At 44.7% G+C, this 16,539-nt stretch overlaps 1 protein-coding gene across 4 annotated transcripts in view; it reads left to right on the forward strand.

Annotated features, from left to right (window-relative positions):
* LOC106871370 (uncharacterized) overlaps positions 1 to 16,539 on the forward strand; it is a 121,934-nt gene that overhangs the window by 102,471 nt on the left and 2,924 nt on the right. For 3 of the 4 annotated variants that reach the window (XM_052976725.2, XM_052976727.2, XM_089341385.1), the window contains one exon: positions 15,489 to 15,909. The exons of the other annotated variant lie outside the window; for it this stretch is intronic. In XM_052976725.2, coding sequence (XP_052832685.2) covers positions 15,489 to 15,909 — 421 coding nt within the window. The remainder of the gene's footprint in view (positions 1 to 15,488; positions 15,910 to 16,539) is intronic. 4 annotated transcript variants of the gene reach the window in all.

Consider the following 16,539-nt stretch of genomic DNA (forward strand, 5'->3'; position numbering starts at 1 on the left):
TTCGTGCTTACGTACCTTCGTTCGGTCGTTCGTTCGTTCGTTCATTCGTACGAACGTGCGTTCCTACATTCGATATTGCGTTCATTCGTTCGATCGTTCGTTCGTTCGATCGTACATAAGTAATTACGTACGTAAGTTCTTTCGTTCGTTCGTGCTTACGTACCTTCGTTCGCTCGTTTGTTCGTTCGTTCGTACGAACTTGCGTTCCTACGTTCGTTTGTTTGTTCGTACGTACGTACGTTCGTTCGTTTCTTCGTTCGTACGTATGTACGTACGGACGTTCGTTCGGTATATCCTTCGTTCGTATGTATGTACGATCGTTCGTTCGTACTTAATTACGTACGTTCTTTCTTTCGTTCGTTCCTTCGATCGTTCGGGCGTTGGTTCGTTCGTACCTACGATCGTTCGTTCGTACGTACGTTCGATCTTCGTACGTGCTTACGTACGTTCGTTATTTCGTGCGTTCCTACTTCCGTTCGTTCGTTCGTTCGCATTTACGTACGTACATTCGAACTTCGTTCGCATTTACGTACGTACATTCGAACTTCGTTCGCATTTACGTACGAACATTCGAACTTCGTTCGTGAGATCGTTCGTTCGTTCGTTCGTATGTACGTACCTACGTGCGATCGTTCGTTCCTATGTACGTCCGTTGCTTCGATCGTTCGTTCGTTCGATCTTTCGTACGTACTTACGTACGTTCGTTATTTCGTACGTTCTTACGCGCGTTCATTCGTTCGCGTTTACGTAAGTAACTTCGAACTTTCGTTCGTACGTACGTACGTTCGTTCGTTCCTTCTTACGTTTGTACGTGCGTACGTTCGTTTCTTCATTCGTTCCTTCTTTCGTGCATTCGTACGTACGAAGGCACGTTCGTTCGTTCCTTCTTTTATTCGTACGTACGTACGTACTTTCCAACGATCGTTCGTTCGTTCATGCGTACTTACTTACGAACTTACATACGTACGTACGTTCGTTCGTTCTTTCGTGGATTCGTACGTACGTACGTTCGTTCGTTAGTTCGTTAGTTCGTTCGTTCGTTCGTACGTACGTACCGTCGTTCGTTCGATCTTTCGTTCTTTCGTTCGTACGTACTTACGTACGTTTCTTCGTTCATTCAGTCGTGGTTTCGTTCATTACGTACGTTCGTTCGCTCGTTCGTTCGATCGATCGTACATACGTAATTCCGTACGTACGTTCTTTCTTTCATTCGTTCGTTCGTTCGTACGTACGAACATACGTTCAGTTGTTCGTTCGTTCTTTCGGTCGTTCGTACGTACGTATGTAAGTATGTTCGTTCTTTCGTTCATACTTAACTACATAGGTACATACGTACGTATATACGTTCGTTCGTTTGGACGTACTTACTAGCGTACGTTCGGTCGTTCGCTCAGTCGTTCGTACGTTCGTGTGTACGTACGTTCATTCTTTCGTTCGTATATACGTTCGTTCGTGCATTCGTACGTACGTACATACGTTCGTACGTTCGTACATACGTACGTATGTACGTAGGTTCATTCGTTAGTTCGTTCGTCCTTAAGTACGTTCGAACGTACGTTCGTTCTTTCGTTCGTTCGTTCGTTCGTTCGTGGTTTCGTTCATTCGTACGTACGTTCGTTCTTTCGTTCGTACGTATGTTCGTTCGTTCGTTCGTTCGGTCGGTCATTCGTACGTACGTATGTACGTATGTTCTTTCGTTCGTTCATTCGTTCGTTCGTCCGTTCGTCCGTTCGTATGTACGTGCGAACGTGCGTACGTTCGTTCGTTCCTTCTTTCTTTCATTCGTATGTACGTACGTTCGTTCTTTCGTTCGTTCGTGGGTTCGTTCATTCGTTCGTACGTACGTACGTTCGTACGTACGTTCGTACGTACGTTCTTTCGTTCGATCGTTCGTTCGTACGTACATACGTTCGTTCTTTCGTTCGTACGTACGTTCTTTTGTTCGTTCGTTCCTTCGATCGTACGTAGGTTCATTCGTTAGTTCGTTCGTTCTTAAGTACGTACGAACGTACGTTCGTTCTTTCGTTCGTTCGTTCTTTCGTTCGTTCGTGGGTTCGTTCATTCGTACGTACGTTCGTTCTTTCGTTCGTACGTATGTTCGTTCGTACGTACGTTCTTTCTTTCGTTCGTTCAGTCGTTCGTACGTACATACGTTCGTTCTTTCGTACTTAATTACGTACGTTCTTTCTTTCGTTCGTTCCTTCGATCGTTCGGGCGTTGGTTCGTTCGTACCTACGATCGTTCGTTCGTACGTACGTTCGATCTTCGTACGTACTTACGTACGTTCGTTATTTTGTGCGTTCTTACTTCCGTTCGTTCGTTCGTTCGCATTTACGTACGTACATGCGAACTTCGTTCGCATTTCCGTACGAACATTCGAACTTCGTTCGTGAGATCGTTCTTTCGTTCGGTCGTTCGTTCGTTCGTTCGTTCGTATGTACGTACCTACGTGCGATCGTTCGTTCCTATGTACGTCCGTTCCTTCGATCGTTCGTTCGCTCGATCTTTCGTACGTACTTACGTACGTTCGTTATTTCGTACGTTCCTACGCGCGTTCATTCGTTCGCGTTTACGTAAGTAACTTCGAACTTTCGTTCGTACGCACGTACGTTCGTTCGTTCCTTCTTACGTTTGTACGTGCGTACGTTCGTTTCTTCATTCGTTCCTTCTTTCGTGCATTCGTACGTACGCTAGTTCGTTCGTTCCTTCTTTTATTCGTACGTACGTACGTACTTTCCAACGATCGTTCGTTCGTTCATGCGTACCTACTTACGAACTTACATACGTACGTACGTTCGTCCTTTCGTGGATTCGTACGTACGTACGTACGTTCGTTCGTTAGTTCGTTAGTTCGTTCGTTCGTTCGTACGTACGTACCTTCGTTCGTTTGTACGTACGTACCTTCGTTCGTTCGATCTTTCGTTCTTTCGTTCGTACGTACTTATGTACGTTTGTTCGTTCATTCAGTCGTGGTTTCGTTCATTACGTACGTATGTTCGTTCGTTCGTTCGATCGATCGTACATACGTAATTCCGTACGTACGTTCTTTCGTTCGATCGTTCGTTCCTTCGATCGTCCTTTCGTACGTACGTATGTACGCACGTGCGTTCGTTCTTTCGTTCGTTCGTTTGTTCTTGCGTACGTACTTACGTTCGTTCGTTCGTTAGTTCGTTCGTTCGTGCTTACGTACCTTCGTTCGCTCGTTTGTTCGTTCGTTCGTACGAACTTGCGTTCCTACATTCGTTTGTTTGTTCGTACGTACGTACGTTCGTTCGTTTCTTCGTTCGTACGTATTTACGTACGGACATTCGTTCGTTATATCCTTCGTTCGTATGTAAGTACGATCGTTCGTTCGTACTTAATTACGTACGTTCTTTCTTTCGTTCTTTCCTTCGATCGTTCGGGCGTTGGTTCGTTCGTACCTACGATCGTTCGTTCGTACGTACGTTCGATCTTCGTACGTACTTACGTACGTTCGTTATTTCGTGCGTTCCTACTTCCGTTCGTTCGTTCCTACTTCCGTTCGTTCGTTCGTTCTCATTTACGTACGTACATTCGAACTTCGTTCGCATTTACGTACGAACATTCGAACTTCGTTCGTGAGATCGTTCTTTCGTTCGGTCTTTCGTTCATACTTACGTACCTTCGTTTGTTCGTTCGTTCGTACGAACTTGCGTTCGTTCTTTCGATCTTTCGTTCGGTCATTCGTTCGTTCGTTCGTCCGTTCGTACGTACGTGCGTTCGTTCGATCGTTCGTTCCTTCTTTCGTGCATTCGTACGTACGTACGATCGTTCGTTCGTACGTACGTACTTACGTACGTTCGTTCGTTCGTTCGTACGAAAGTGCGAACGAACGAACGAACTAGCGAACGAACGTGCGTTCGTACGTACGAATGCACGAAAGAAGGAACGAATGAAGAAACGAACGTACGCACGTACAAACGTAAGAAGGAACGAACGAACGTACGTACGTACGAACGAAAGTTCGAAGTTACTTACGTAAACGCGAACGAATGAACGTGCGTAGGAACGTACGAAATAACGAACGTACGTAAGTACGTATGAAAGATCGAACGAACGAACGATCGAAGGAACGGACGTACCTACGAACGAACGATCGCACGTAGGTACGTACATACGAACGACCGAACGAACGAACGATCTCACGAACGAAGTTCGAATTTTCGTACGTAAATGCGAACGAACGAACGAACGGAAGTAGGAACGCACGAAATAACGAACGTACTTAAGTACCTACGAAGATCGAACGTACGTACGTACGAACGAACGATCGTAGGTACGAACGATCGAAGGAACGAACGAAAGAAAGAACGTACGTAATTAAGTACGAACGAACGATCGTACTTACATACGAACGAAGGATATAACGAACGAACGTCCGTACGTACGTACATACGTACGAACAAAGAAACGAACGAACGTACGTACGTACGAACAAACAAACGAACGTAGGAACGCAAGTTCGTACGAACGAACGAACAAACGAGCGAACGAAGGTACGTAAGCACGAACGAACGAACGACCGAACGAAGGTACGTACGCACGAACGACCGAACGAAGGTACGTAAGCACGAACGAACGAACTAACGAACAAACGAACGTAAGTACGTACGTAAGAACAAACGAACGAACGAAAGAACGAACGCACGTGCGTACATACGTACGAACGAAAGAACGAACGTATGTACGTACGAACGAACGATCGAATGAAAGAACGTACGTACGAACGAATGCACGAACCCACGAAAGAACGAACGTACGTACATACGAATGAAAGAACGAAGGAACGAACGAACGTACGCACGTTCGCACGTACATACAAACGAACGAACGAACGATCGAAGGAACGAACATGCGTGAGTACGTACGTACGAATGCACGAAAGAAGGAAGGAACGATCGAACGAACGAACGAAAGAACGTACGTACATACGTACGTAGGAATGACCGACCGAACGAACGAATGAACGAACGAACGAACGTACGTACGCACGAACGAACATACGTACGAACGAAAGAACGAACGTACGTACGAATGAACGAAACCACGAACGAACGAAAGAACGAACGTACGTTCGTACGTACTTAAGAACGAACGAACTAACGATTGAACCTACGTACATACGTAAGTATGTACGAATGAACGAACGTATGTACGTACGTACGAATGCACGAACGAACGTATATACGAAGGAAAGAATGAACGTACGTACACACGAACGACCGAACGTACGTTAGTAAGTACGTCCAAACGAACGAACGTATATACGTACGTATGTACGTATGTAGTTAAGTATGAACGAAAGAACGAACATACTTACATACGTACGTACGAACGACCGAAGGAACGAACGAACAACTAAACGTATGTTCGTACGTACGAACCAACGAACGAATGAAGGAAAGAACGTACGTACGGAATTACGTATGTACGATCGATCGAACGAACGAACGAACGAACGAACGAACGTACGTACGTAATGAACGAAACCACGACCGAATGAACGAACAAACGTACGTAAGTACGTACGAACGAAAGATCGAACGAAGGTACGTAAGTACGAACGAACAAACGAACTAACGAACTAACGAATGAACGTACGTACGTACGTACGAATCCACGAAAGAACGAACGAACGTACGTACGTATGTAAGTTCGTAAGTAGGTACGAACGAACGATCGTTGGAAAGTACGTACGTACGTACGAATAAAAGAACGAACGCAAGTTCGTACGAACGAACGAACAAACGACCGAACGAAGGTACGTAAGTATGAACGATCGAACGAACGACCGAACGTACGTTCGTACGTACGAACAAATGAACGAACGAACGATCGAACGAACAAATGCAAGATCGAACGTAAGAACGCACTTTCGTACGAACGAAGGTACGTAAGTACGAACGAACGAACGAACGAACGATCGAAGGAACGAACATGCGTGAGTACGTACGTACGAATGCACGAAAGAAGGAACGAACGATCGAACGAACGCACGTACGTACGAACGGACGAACGAACGAACGAATGACCGAACGAAAGAACGAACGAACGTACGTACGAATGTAGTTAATTTAGAACGAACGTACGTACGTACGAATGAACGAAGCCATTAACGAACGAAAGAAGGAACCTACGTACATACGTACGTATGTACGAGTGAACGAACTAACGAACGAACGTACGTAGGTACGTACGTACGAATGCACGAAAGAACGAACGAACGATCGACGGTCGAACGTACGTACGCACGTACTTAAGTACGTACGTCCAAACGAACGAACGTATATACGTACGTATGTACGAACGAACGAAAGAACGAACGTACGTACATACGTACGTAAGAACGACGGAGCGAACGAACGAACGAACGAACGAATGTATATACGTACGTATGTACGAAAGAATGAACGAACGAAAGAACGAACGTACGTACATAAGAACGAACGATCGTTCGTACGAAAGAACGAACGTACGTACATAAGAACGAACGAATGTTCGTACGTAAATGCGAACGAAGTTCGAATGTACGTACGTAAATGCGAACGAACGAACGAACGGAAGTAGGAACGCACGAAATAACGAACGTACGTAAGTACGTACGAAGATCGAACGTACGTACGTACGAACGAACGATCGTAGGTACGAACGAACCAACGCCCGAACGATCGAAGGAACGAACGAACGTCCGTACGTACATACGTACGAACGAAGAAACGAACGAACGTACGTACGTACGAACAAACAAACGAACGTAGGAAGGCAAGTTCGTACGAACGAACGAAGAAAACGAGCGAACGAAGGTACGTAAGCACAAACGAACGAAAGAACTTACGTACGTAATTACTTATGTACGATCGAACGAACGATCGATCGAACGGAAGTAGGAATGCACGAAATAACGAACGAACGAAAGAAAGAACGTACGTAATTAAGTACGAACGAACGTACGCACGTTCGCACGTACATACGTACGGACGAAAGAACGAAAGAACGTACGTACATACGTACGTACGAATGACCGACCGAACGAACGAACGAACGAACGAACGAACGTATGTACGCACGAACGAACATACGTACGAACGAAAGAACGAACGTACGTACGAATGAACAAACCCACGAACGAAAGAACGAACGTACTAACGAATGAAGCTACGTACATACGTAAGTATGTACGAACGAACGAACAACTGAACGTATGTTCGTACGTACGAACGAACGAACGAATGAAGGAAAGAACGTACGTACGAAACCACGACCGAATGAACGAATAAACGTACGTAAGTACGTACGAACGAAAGATCGAACGAACGAAGGTACGTAAGTACGAACGAACGAACGAACTAACGAATGAACGTACGTACGAATCCACGAAAGAACGAACGAACGTACGTACGTATGTAAGTGCGTAAGTAGGTACGCATGAACGAACGAACGATCGTTGGAAAGTACGTACGTACGTACGAATAAAAGAAGGAACGAACGAACTAGCGAACGAACGTGCGTTCGTACGTACGAATGCACGAAAGAAGGAACGAATGAAGAAACGAACGTACGCACGTACAAACGTAAGAAGGAACGAACGAACGTACGTACGTACGAACGAAAGTTCGAAGTTACTTACGTAAACGCGAACGAATGAACGTGCGTAGGAACGTACGAAATAACGAACGTACGTAAGTACGTATAAAAGATCGAACGAACGAACGATCGAAGGAACGGACGTACATACGAACGAACGAAGTTCGAACGACCGGAAGTAGGAACGCACGAAATAACGAACGTACGTAAGTACGTACGTACGTACGAACAAACAAACGAACGTAGGAACGCAAGTTCGTACGAACGAACGAACAAACGAGCGAACGAAGGTACGTAAGCACGAACGAACGAAAGAACTTACGTACGTAATTACATATGTACGATCGAACGAACGAACGACCGAACGAAGGTACGTAAGCACGAACGAACGAACGAACGTAAGTACGTACGTAAGAACAAACGAACGCACGTGCGTACATACGTACGTACGAAAGGACGATCGAAGGAACGAACGAACAAAAGAACGTACGTACGAACGAAAGAACGAACGTATGTACGTACGAACGAACGATCGAACGAAAGAACGTACGTACGAACTTACGTACGTACGAACGAACGAACGAACGAAAGAACGAACGTACGTACATACGAATGAAAGAACGAAGGAATGAACGAACGTACGCACGTTCGCACGTACATACGAACGGACGAACGAACGAATGAACGAACGAAAGAACGTACGTACATACGTACGTACGAATGACCGACGGAACGAACGGACGAACGAACGAACGTACGTACGCACGAACGAACATACGTACGAACGAAAGAACGAACGTACGTACGAATGAACGAACCCACGAACGAACGAAAGAACGACCGAACGAAAGAACGAACGTACGTTCGTACGTACTTAAGAACGAACGAACTAACGAATGAACCTACGTACATACGTACGTATGTACGAACGAACGAACGTATGTACGTACGTACGAATGCACGAACGAACGTATATACGAACGAATGAACGTACGTACACACGAACGTACGAACGACCGAACGTACGTTAGTAAGTACGTCCAAACGAACGAACGTATATACGTACGTATGTAGTTAAGTATGAACGAAAGAACGAACATACTTACATACGTACGTACGAACGACCGAAAGAACGAACGAACAACTGAACGTATGTTCGTACGTACGAACGAACGAACGAATGAAAGAAAGAACGTTCGTACGGAATTACGTATGTACGATCGATCGAACGAACGAACGAACGTACGTACGTAATGAACGAAACCACGACCGAATGAACGAACAAACGTACGTAAGTACGTACGAACGAAAGAACGAAAGATCGAACGAACGAAGGTACGTAAGTACGAACGAACGAACGAACTAACGAACGAACGTACGTACGTACGTACGAATCCACGAAAGAACGAACGAACGTACGTACTATGTAAGTTCGTAAGTAGGTACGCATGAACAAACGAACGATCGTTGGAAAGTACGTACGTACAAATAAAAGAAGGAACGAACGAACGTGCGTTCGTACGTACGAATGCACGAAAGAAGGAACGAATGAAGAAACGAACGTACGCACGTACAAACGTAAGAAGGAACGAACGAACGTACGTACGTACGAACAAAAGTTCGAAGTTACTCACGTAAACGCGAACGAATGAACGTGCGTAGGAACGTACGAAATAACGAACGTACGTAAGTACGTACGAAAGATCGAACGAACGAACGTTCGAAGGGACGGACGGACATACGAACGAACGATCACACGTAGGTACGTACATACGAATGAACGAACGAACGAACGAACGACCGAACGAACGAACGTTCTCACGAACGAAGTTCGAATGTTCGTACGTAAATGCGACCGAAATTCGAATGTACGTACGTAAATGCGAACGAACGAACGAACGGAAGTAGGAACGCACGAAATAACGAACGTACGTAAGCACGTACGAAGATCGAACGTACGTACGTACGAACGAACGATCGTAGGTACGAACGAACCAACGCCCGAACGATCGAAGGAACAAACGAAAGAAAGTACGTACGTAATTAAGTACGAACGAACGATCGTACTTACATACGAACGAAGGATTTAACGAACGAACGTCCGTACGTACATATGTACGAACGAAGAAACGAACGAACGTACGTACGTACGAACAACCAAACGAACGTAGGAACGCAAGTTCGTACGAACGAACGAACAAACGAGCGAACGAACGTACATACGAATGAAAGAACGAAGGAACGAACGAACGTACGCACGTTCGCACGTACATACGAACGGACGAACGAACGAATGAACGAACGAAAGAACGTACGTAGATACGTACGTACGAATGACCGACCGAACGAACGAACGTACGTACGCACGAACGATCATACGTACGAACGAAAGAACGAACGTACGTACGAATGAACGAACCCACGAACGAACGAAAGAACGAACGAACGAAAGAACGAAGGTACGTTCGTACGTACTTAAGAACGAACGAACTAACGAATGAACCTACGTACATACGTACGTATGTACGAACGAAGGAACGTATGTACGTACGTACGAATGCACGAACGAACGTATATACGAACGAATGAACGTACGTACACACGAACGTACGAACGAACGAACGTACGCTAGTAAGTACGTCCAAACGAACGAACGTATATACGTACGTATATACGTATGTAGTTAAGTATGAACGAAAGAACGAACATACTTACATACGTACGTACGAACGACCGAAAGAACGATCGAACAACTGAACGTATGTTCGTACGTACGAACGAACGAACGAATGAAAGAAAGAACGTACGTACGGAATTACGTATGTACGATCGATCGAACGAATGAACGTACGTACGTAATGAACGAAACCACGACCGAATGAACGAACAAACGTATGTAAGTACGTACGAACGAAAGAACGAAAGATCGTACGAACGAAGGTACGTAAGTACGAACGAAGGTACGTAAGTACGAACGAACGAACGAACTAACGAACTAACGAACGAACGTACGTAAGTACGTACGAATCCACGAAAGAACGAACGTACGTACGTATGTAAGTTCGTAAGTAGGTACGCATGAACGAACGAACGATCGTTGGAAAGTACGTACGTACGTACGAATAAAAGAAGGAACGAACGAACTAGCGAACGAACGTGTGTTCGTACGTACGAATGCACGAAAGAAGGAACGAATGAAGAAACGAACGTACGCACGTGCAAACGTAAGAAGGAACGAACGAACGTACGTACGTACGAACGAAAGTTCGAAGTTACTTACGTAAACGCGAACGAATGAACGTGCGTAGGAACGTACGATATAACGAACGTACGTAAGTACGTACGAAAGATCGAACGAACGAACGATCGAAGGAACGGACGTACATACGAACGAACGATCGCACGTAGGTACGTACATACGAACGAACGAACGAACGAACGACCGAACGAACGAACGATCTCACGATCGAAGTTCGAATGTTCGTACGTAAATGCGAACGAATTTCGAATGTACGTACGTAAATGCGAACGAACGAACGAACGGAAGTAGGAACGCACGAAATAACGAACATACGTAAGTACGTACGAAGATCGAACGTACTTACGTACGAACAAACAAACGAACGTAGGAACGCAAGTTCGTACGAACGAACGAACAAACGACCGAACGAAGGTACGTAAGCACGAACGAACGAAAGAACTTACGTACGTAATTACTTATGTACGATCGATCGAACGAACGATCGAACGAATGAAGGCAAGATCGAATGTAGGAACGCACGTTCGTACGAACGAACGAACGAACGACCGAACGAAGGTACGTAAGCACGAACGAACGAACTAACGAATGAACGAACGTAAGTACGTACGTAAGAACAAACGAACGAACGAAAGAACGAACGCACGTGCGTACATTCGTACGTACGAAAGGACGATCGAAGGAAGGAACGAACAAAAGAACGTACGTACGAACGAAAGAACGAACGTATGTACGTACGAACGAACGATCGAACGAAAGAACGTACGTACGAACGTACGTACGTACGAACGAATGAACGAACCCACGAACGAACGAAAGAACGAACGTACGTACATACGAATGAAAGAACGAAGGAACGAACGAACGTACGCTCGTTCGCGCGTACATACGAACGGACGAACGAACGAATGAACGAACGAAAGAACGTACGTACATACGTACGTACGAATGACCGACCGAACGAACGAACGTACGTACGCACGAACGAACATACGTACGAACGAAAGAACGAACGTACGTACGAATGAACGAACCCACGAACGAACGAAAGAACGAACGTACGTTCGTACGTACTTAAGAACGAACGAACTAACGAATGAACCTACGTACATACGTACGTATGTACGAACGTATGTACGTACGTACGAATGCACGAACGAACGTATATACGAACGAATTAACGAACGAAAGAATGAACGTACGTACACACGAACGTACGTACACACGAACGTACGAACGACTGAACGAACGACCGAACGTACGTTAGTAAGTACATCCAAACGAACGAACGTATATACGTACGTATCTAGTTAAGTATGAACGAAAGAACGAACATACTTACATACGTACGTACGAACGACCGAAAGAACGAACAACTGAACGTATGTTCGCACGTACGAACGAACGAATGAAAGAAAGAACGTACGTACGCAATTACGTATGTACGATCGATCGAACGAACGAACGAACGTACGTACGTAATGAACGAAACCACGACCGAATGAACGAACAAACGTACGTAAGTACGTACTAACGAAAGAACGAAAGATCGAACGAACGAAGGTACGTAAGTACGAACGAACGAACGAACTAACGAACTAACGAACGAACGTACGTACGTACGTACGAATCCACGAAAGAACGAACGAACGTACGTACGTATGTAAGTTCGTAAGTAGGTACGCATGAACGAACGAACGACCGGACGAACGAACGATCTCACGAACGAAGTTCGAATGTTCGTACGTAAATGCGAACGAAGTTCGAATGTACGTACGTAAATGCGAACGAACGAACGGAAGTAGGAACGCACGAAATGACGAACGTACGTAAGTACGTACGAAGATCGAACGTACGTACGTACGAACGAACCAACGCCCGAACGATCGAAGGAAGGAACGAAAGAAAGAACGTACGTAATTAAGTACGAACGAACGATCGTACTTACATACGAATGAAGGATATAACGAACGAACGTCCGTACGTACATACGTACGAACGAAGAAACGAACGAACGTACGTACGTACGAACAAACAAACGAACGTAGGAACGCAAGTTCGTACGAACGAACGAACAAACGAGCGAACGAAGGTACGTATGCACGAACGAACGAAAGAACTTACGTATGTAATTACTTACGTACGATCGAACGAACGAACGATCGAACGAATGAACGCAAGATCGAATGTAGGAACGCACGTTCGTACGAACGAACGAACGAACGAACGACCGAACGAACGAACGCACGTGCGTACATACGTACGTACGAAAGGACGATCGAAGGAAGGAACGAACAAAAGAACGTACGTACGAACGAAAGAACGAACGTATGTACGTACGAACGAACGATCGAACGAAAGAACGACCGTACGTACATACGAATGAAAAAACGAAGGAACGAACGAACGTACGCACGTTCGCACGTACATACGAACGGACGAACGAACGAATGAACGAACGAAAGAACGTACGTACATACGTACGTACGAATGACCGACCAAACGAACGAACGTACGTACGCACGAACGAACATACGTACGAACGAAAGAACGAACGTACGTACGAATGAACGAACCCACGAACGAACGAAAGAACGAACGTACGTTCGTACGTACTTAAGAACGAACGAACTAACGAATGAACCTACGTACATACGTACGTATGTACGAACGAACGAACGAACAACTGAACGTATGTTCGTACGTACAAACGAACGAACGAATGAAAGAAAGAACGTACGTCCGGAATTACGTATGTACGATCGATCGAACGAACGAACGAACGAACGTACGTACGTAATGAACGAAACCCCGACCGAATGAACGAACAAACGTACGTAAGTACGTACGAACGAAAGAACGAAAGATCGAACGAACGAAGGTACGTAAGTACGAACGAACGAACGAACTAACGAATGAACGTACGTACGTACGAATCCACGAAAGAACGAACGAACGTACGTACGTATGTAAGTTCGTAAGTAGGTACGCATGAACGAACGAACGATCGTTGGAAAGTACGTACGTACGTACGAATAAAAGAAGGAACGAACGTGCGTTCGTACGTACGAATGCACGAAAGAAGGAACGAATGAAGAAACGAACGTACACACGTACAAACGTAAGAAGGAACGAACGAACGTACGTACGTACGAACGAAAGTTCGAAGTTACTTACGTAAACGCGAACGAATGAACGTGCGTAGGAACGTACGAAATAACGAACGTACGTAAGTACGTACGAAAGATCGAACGAACGAACGATCGAAGGAACGGACGTACATAGGAACGAACGATCGCACGTAGGTACGTACATACGAACGAACGAACGAACGAAGGACCGAACGAACGAACGATCTCACGAACGAAGTTCGAATGTTCGTACGTAAATGCGAACGAACGAACGAACGGAAGTAGGAACGCACGAAATAACGAACGTACGTAAGTTCGTACGAAGATCGTAGGTACGAACGAACCAACGCCCGAACGATCGAAGGAACGAACGAAAGAAAGAACGTACGTAATTAAGTACGAACGAACGATCGTACTTACATACGAACGAAGGATATAACGAACGAACGTCCGTACGTACGAACGAAGAAACGAACGAACGTACGTACGTACGAAGAAAGAAACGAACGTAGGAACGCAAGTTCGTACGAACGAACGAACAAACGAGCGAACGAAGGTACGTAAGCACGAACGAACGAAGGTACGTAAGCACGAACGAACGAAAGAACTTACGTACGTAATTACTTATGTACGATCGAACGAACGAATGAACGCAAGATCGAATGTAGGAACGCACGTTCGTACGAACGAACGAACGAACGAAGGTACGTAAGCACGAAGGAACGAACTAATGAACGAACGAACGTAAGTACGTACGTAAGAACAAACGAACGAACGAAAGAACGAACGCACGTGCGTACATACGTACGTACGAAAGGACGATCGAAGGAACGAACGAACAAAAGAACGTACGTACGAACGAATGTACGTACGAACGAATGAACGAACGAAAGAACGAACGTATGTACATACGTACGTATGTACGAACGAACGTACGTACGTACGTACGAATGCACGAAAGAAGGAACGAACGATCGAACGTACGCACAAACGGACGAACGAACGAACGAACGAACGAAAGAACGAACGAACGTACGTACATAGGTACGTACGACTGACCGACCGAACGAACGAGCGTACGTACGAATGTAGGTAATTTAGAACGAACGTAAGTACGCACGAACGAACGTACGTAAGTACGTACGAATGAACGAAGCTATTAACGAACGAAAGAACGAAAGAACGTACGTAGGTACGTACGTACGAATGCACGAAAAAGGAACGAACGATCGACGGTCGAATGTACGTACGTACGTACGCACGTACGTAAGTACGTACGTACGCACGTACGTCCAAACGTACGAACGTATATACGTACGTATGTACGAATGAACGAACGAAATAACGTACGTACATACCTACATACATGCATGCATGCATACACATACATACATACACACATCCATACATACACACATCCATACATTTCAGAAATATTAACAGAGTTATCAGGGATTAAATATTCTTGACATCAGCTTCTTTTCTGTCTTTAGTCCAAGACCTGACCATTCTGAGAACTACAATCCACAGCAGGCAGTTGTGAACAGTGATGCATATTCACGGTTTGGTCCCACTTCTCAAAGAGGAGAAAGGATACTTCAATCAGCAGACAATAAATTTCCGGACACGAAGTTTGTCAGAGAGAAGCATCTCCAGAAACTCCCAGCTCCTTCTGTCCCTACAACTGGGAAAAGAGTTGCTCCAGCTGGCAGTAAACACGGGATAAATTTCTCAAACTCATTAGTGTCAACATCTGCGCAACCAGCACAGAGTGGTATGGACGAGGGGAGCACAGCGAAGCCATCACTAAACCAGCCCCAAGAAAAAAAGGTGAAATGGTTGTCTTCGTGTCCAAACAGTTGTGCTCCAGCTAAGAAACAACAAAAGCTTGCATCACCACTCGCTTTCAACCATGTAAGTATTTAATATTCTTTACAATTAGCCAGGCTCTGAAATGACCAGAATTGCTGGGAGATGGACTAAACACCCTATGGTATTTAATTTCGTCTGTCAGGGTTTTTTTTTAGTGGAATTCATGCCAGAATCAACTCATCCAGAGTTAATTATTAAATAATTAGACATGTGCCTTGATAAAGTAAATTTACTTGGGTTACTGAGTACTGAAAACTTCAGATTTATTTCTTTCAGTTTTGTTTATTTGCTTATTCAGATTTCACTGGTTTTTTTTTATCATTGTTAATGCTGAGGTTATTGACATTGTTGTGATTGCAACTCACAACCAGTTTATCATAGTATTACATTTTTATATATATATATATATATATATATATATATATATATGAAGTTAATTTTTAAATTCGAGAAAAAGACTAAAACACACTGTACAGATGCATCTATAGTCCCCCCACGACCCTTTGAATCTCCTTTTGTTCTTGTGCCTGTATAAAATTTTCTACTGAACTCCCACCAACCCAGGGGTGGTACCACCCAATATGAGAAGTACTCACCTGCATCAATATTATATTACCATCTACATCGATATTTATATTACTTGGAGTGGATGCATTCTTGTTAAATCTATTA

This window comes from Octopus bimaculoides, chromosome 24, assembly GCF_046866305.1.
Source record: "Octopus bimaculoides isolate indiv1 chromosome 24, ASM4686630v1, whole genome shotgun sequence".
Taxonomy (NCBI): domain Eukaryota; kingdom Metazoa; phylum Mollusca; class Cephalopoda; order Octopoda; family Octopodidae; genus Octopus; species Octopus bimaculoides.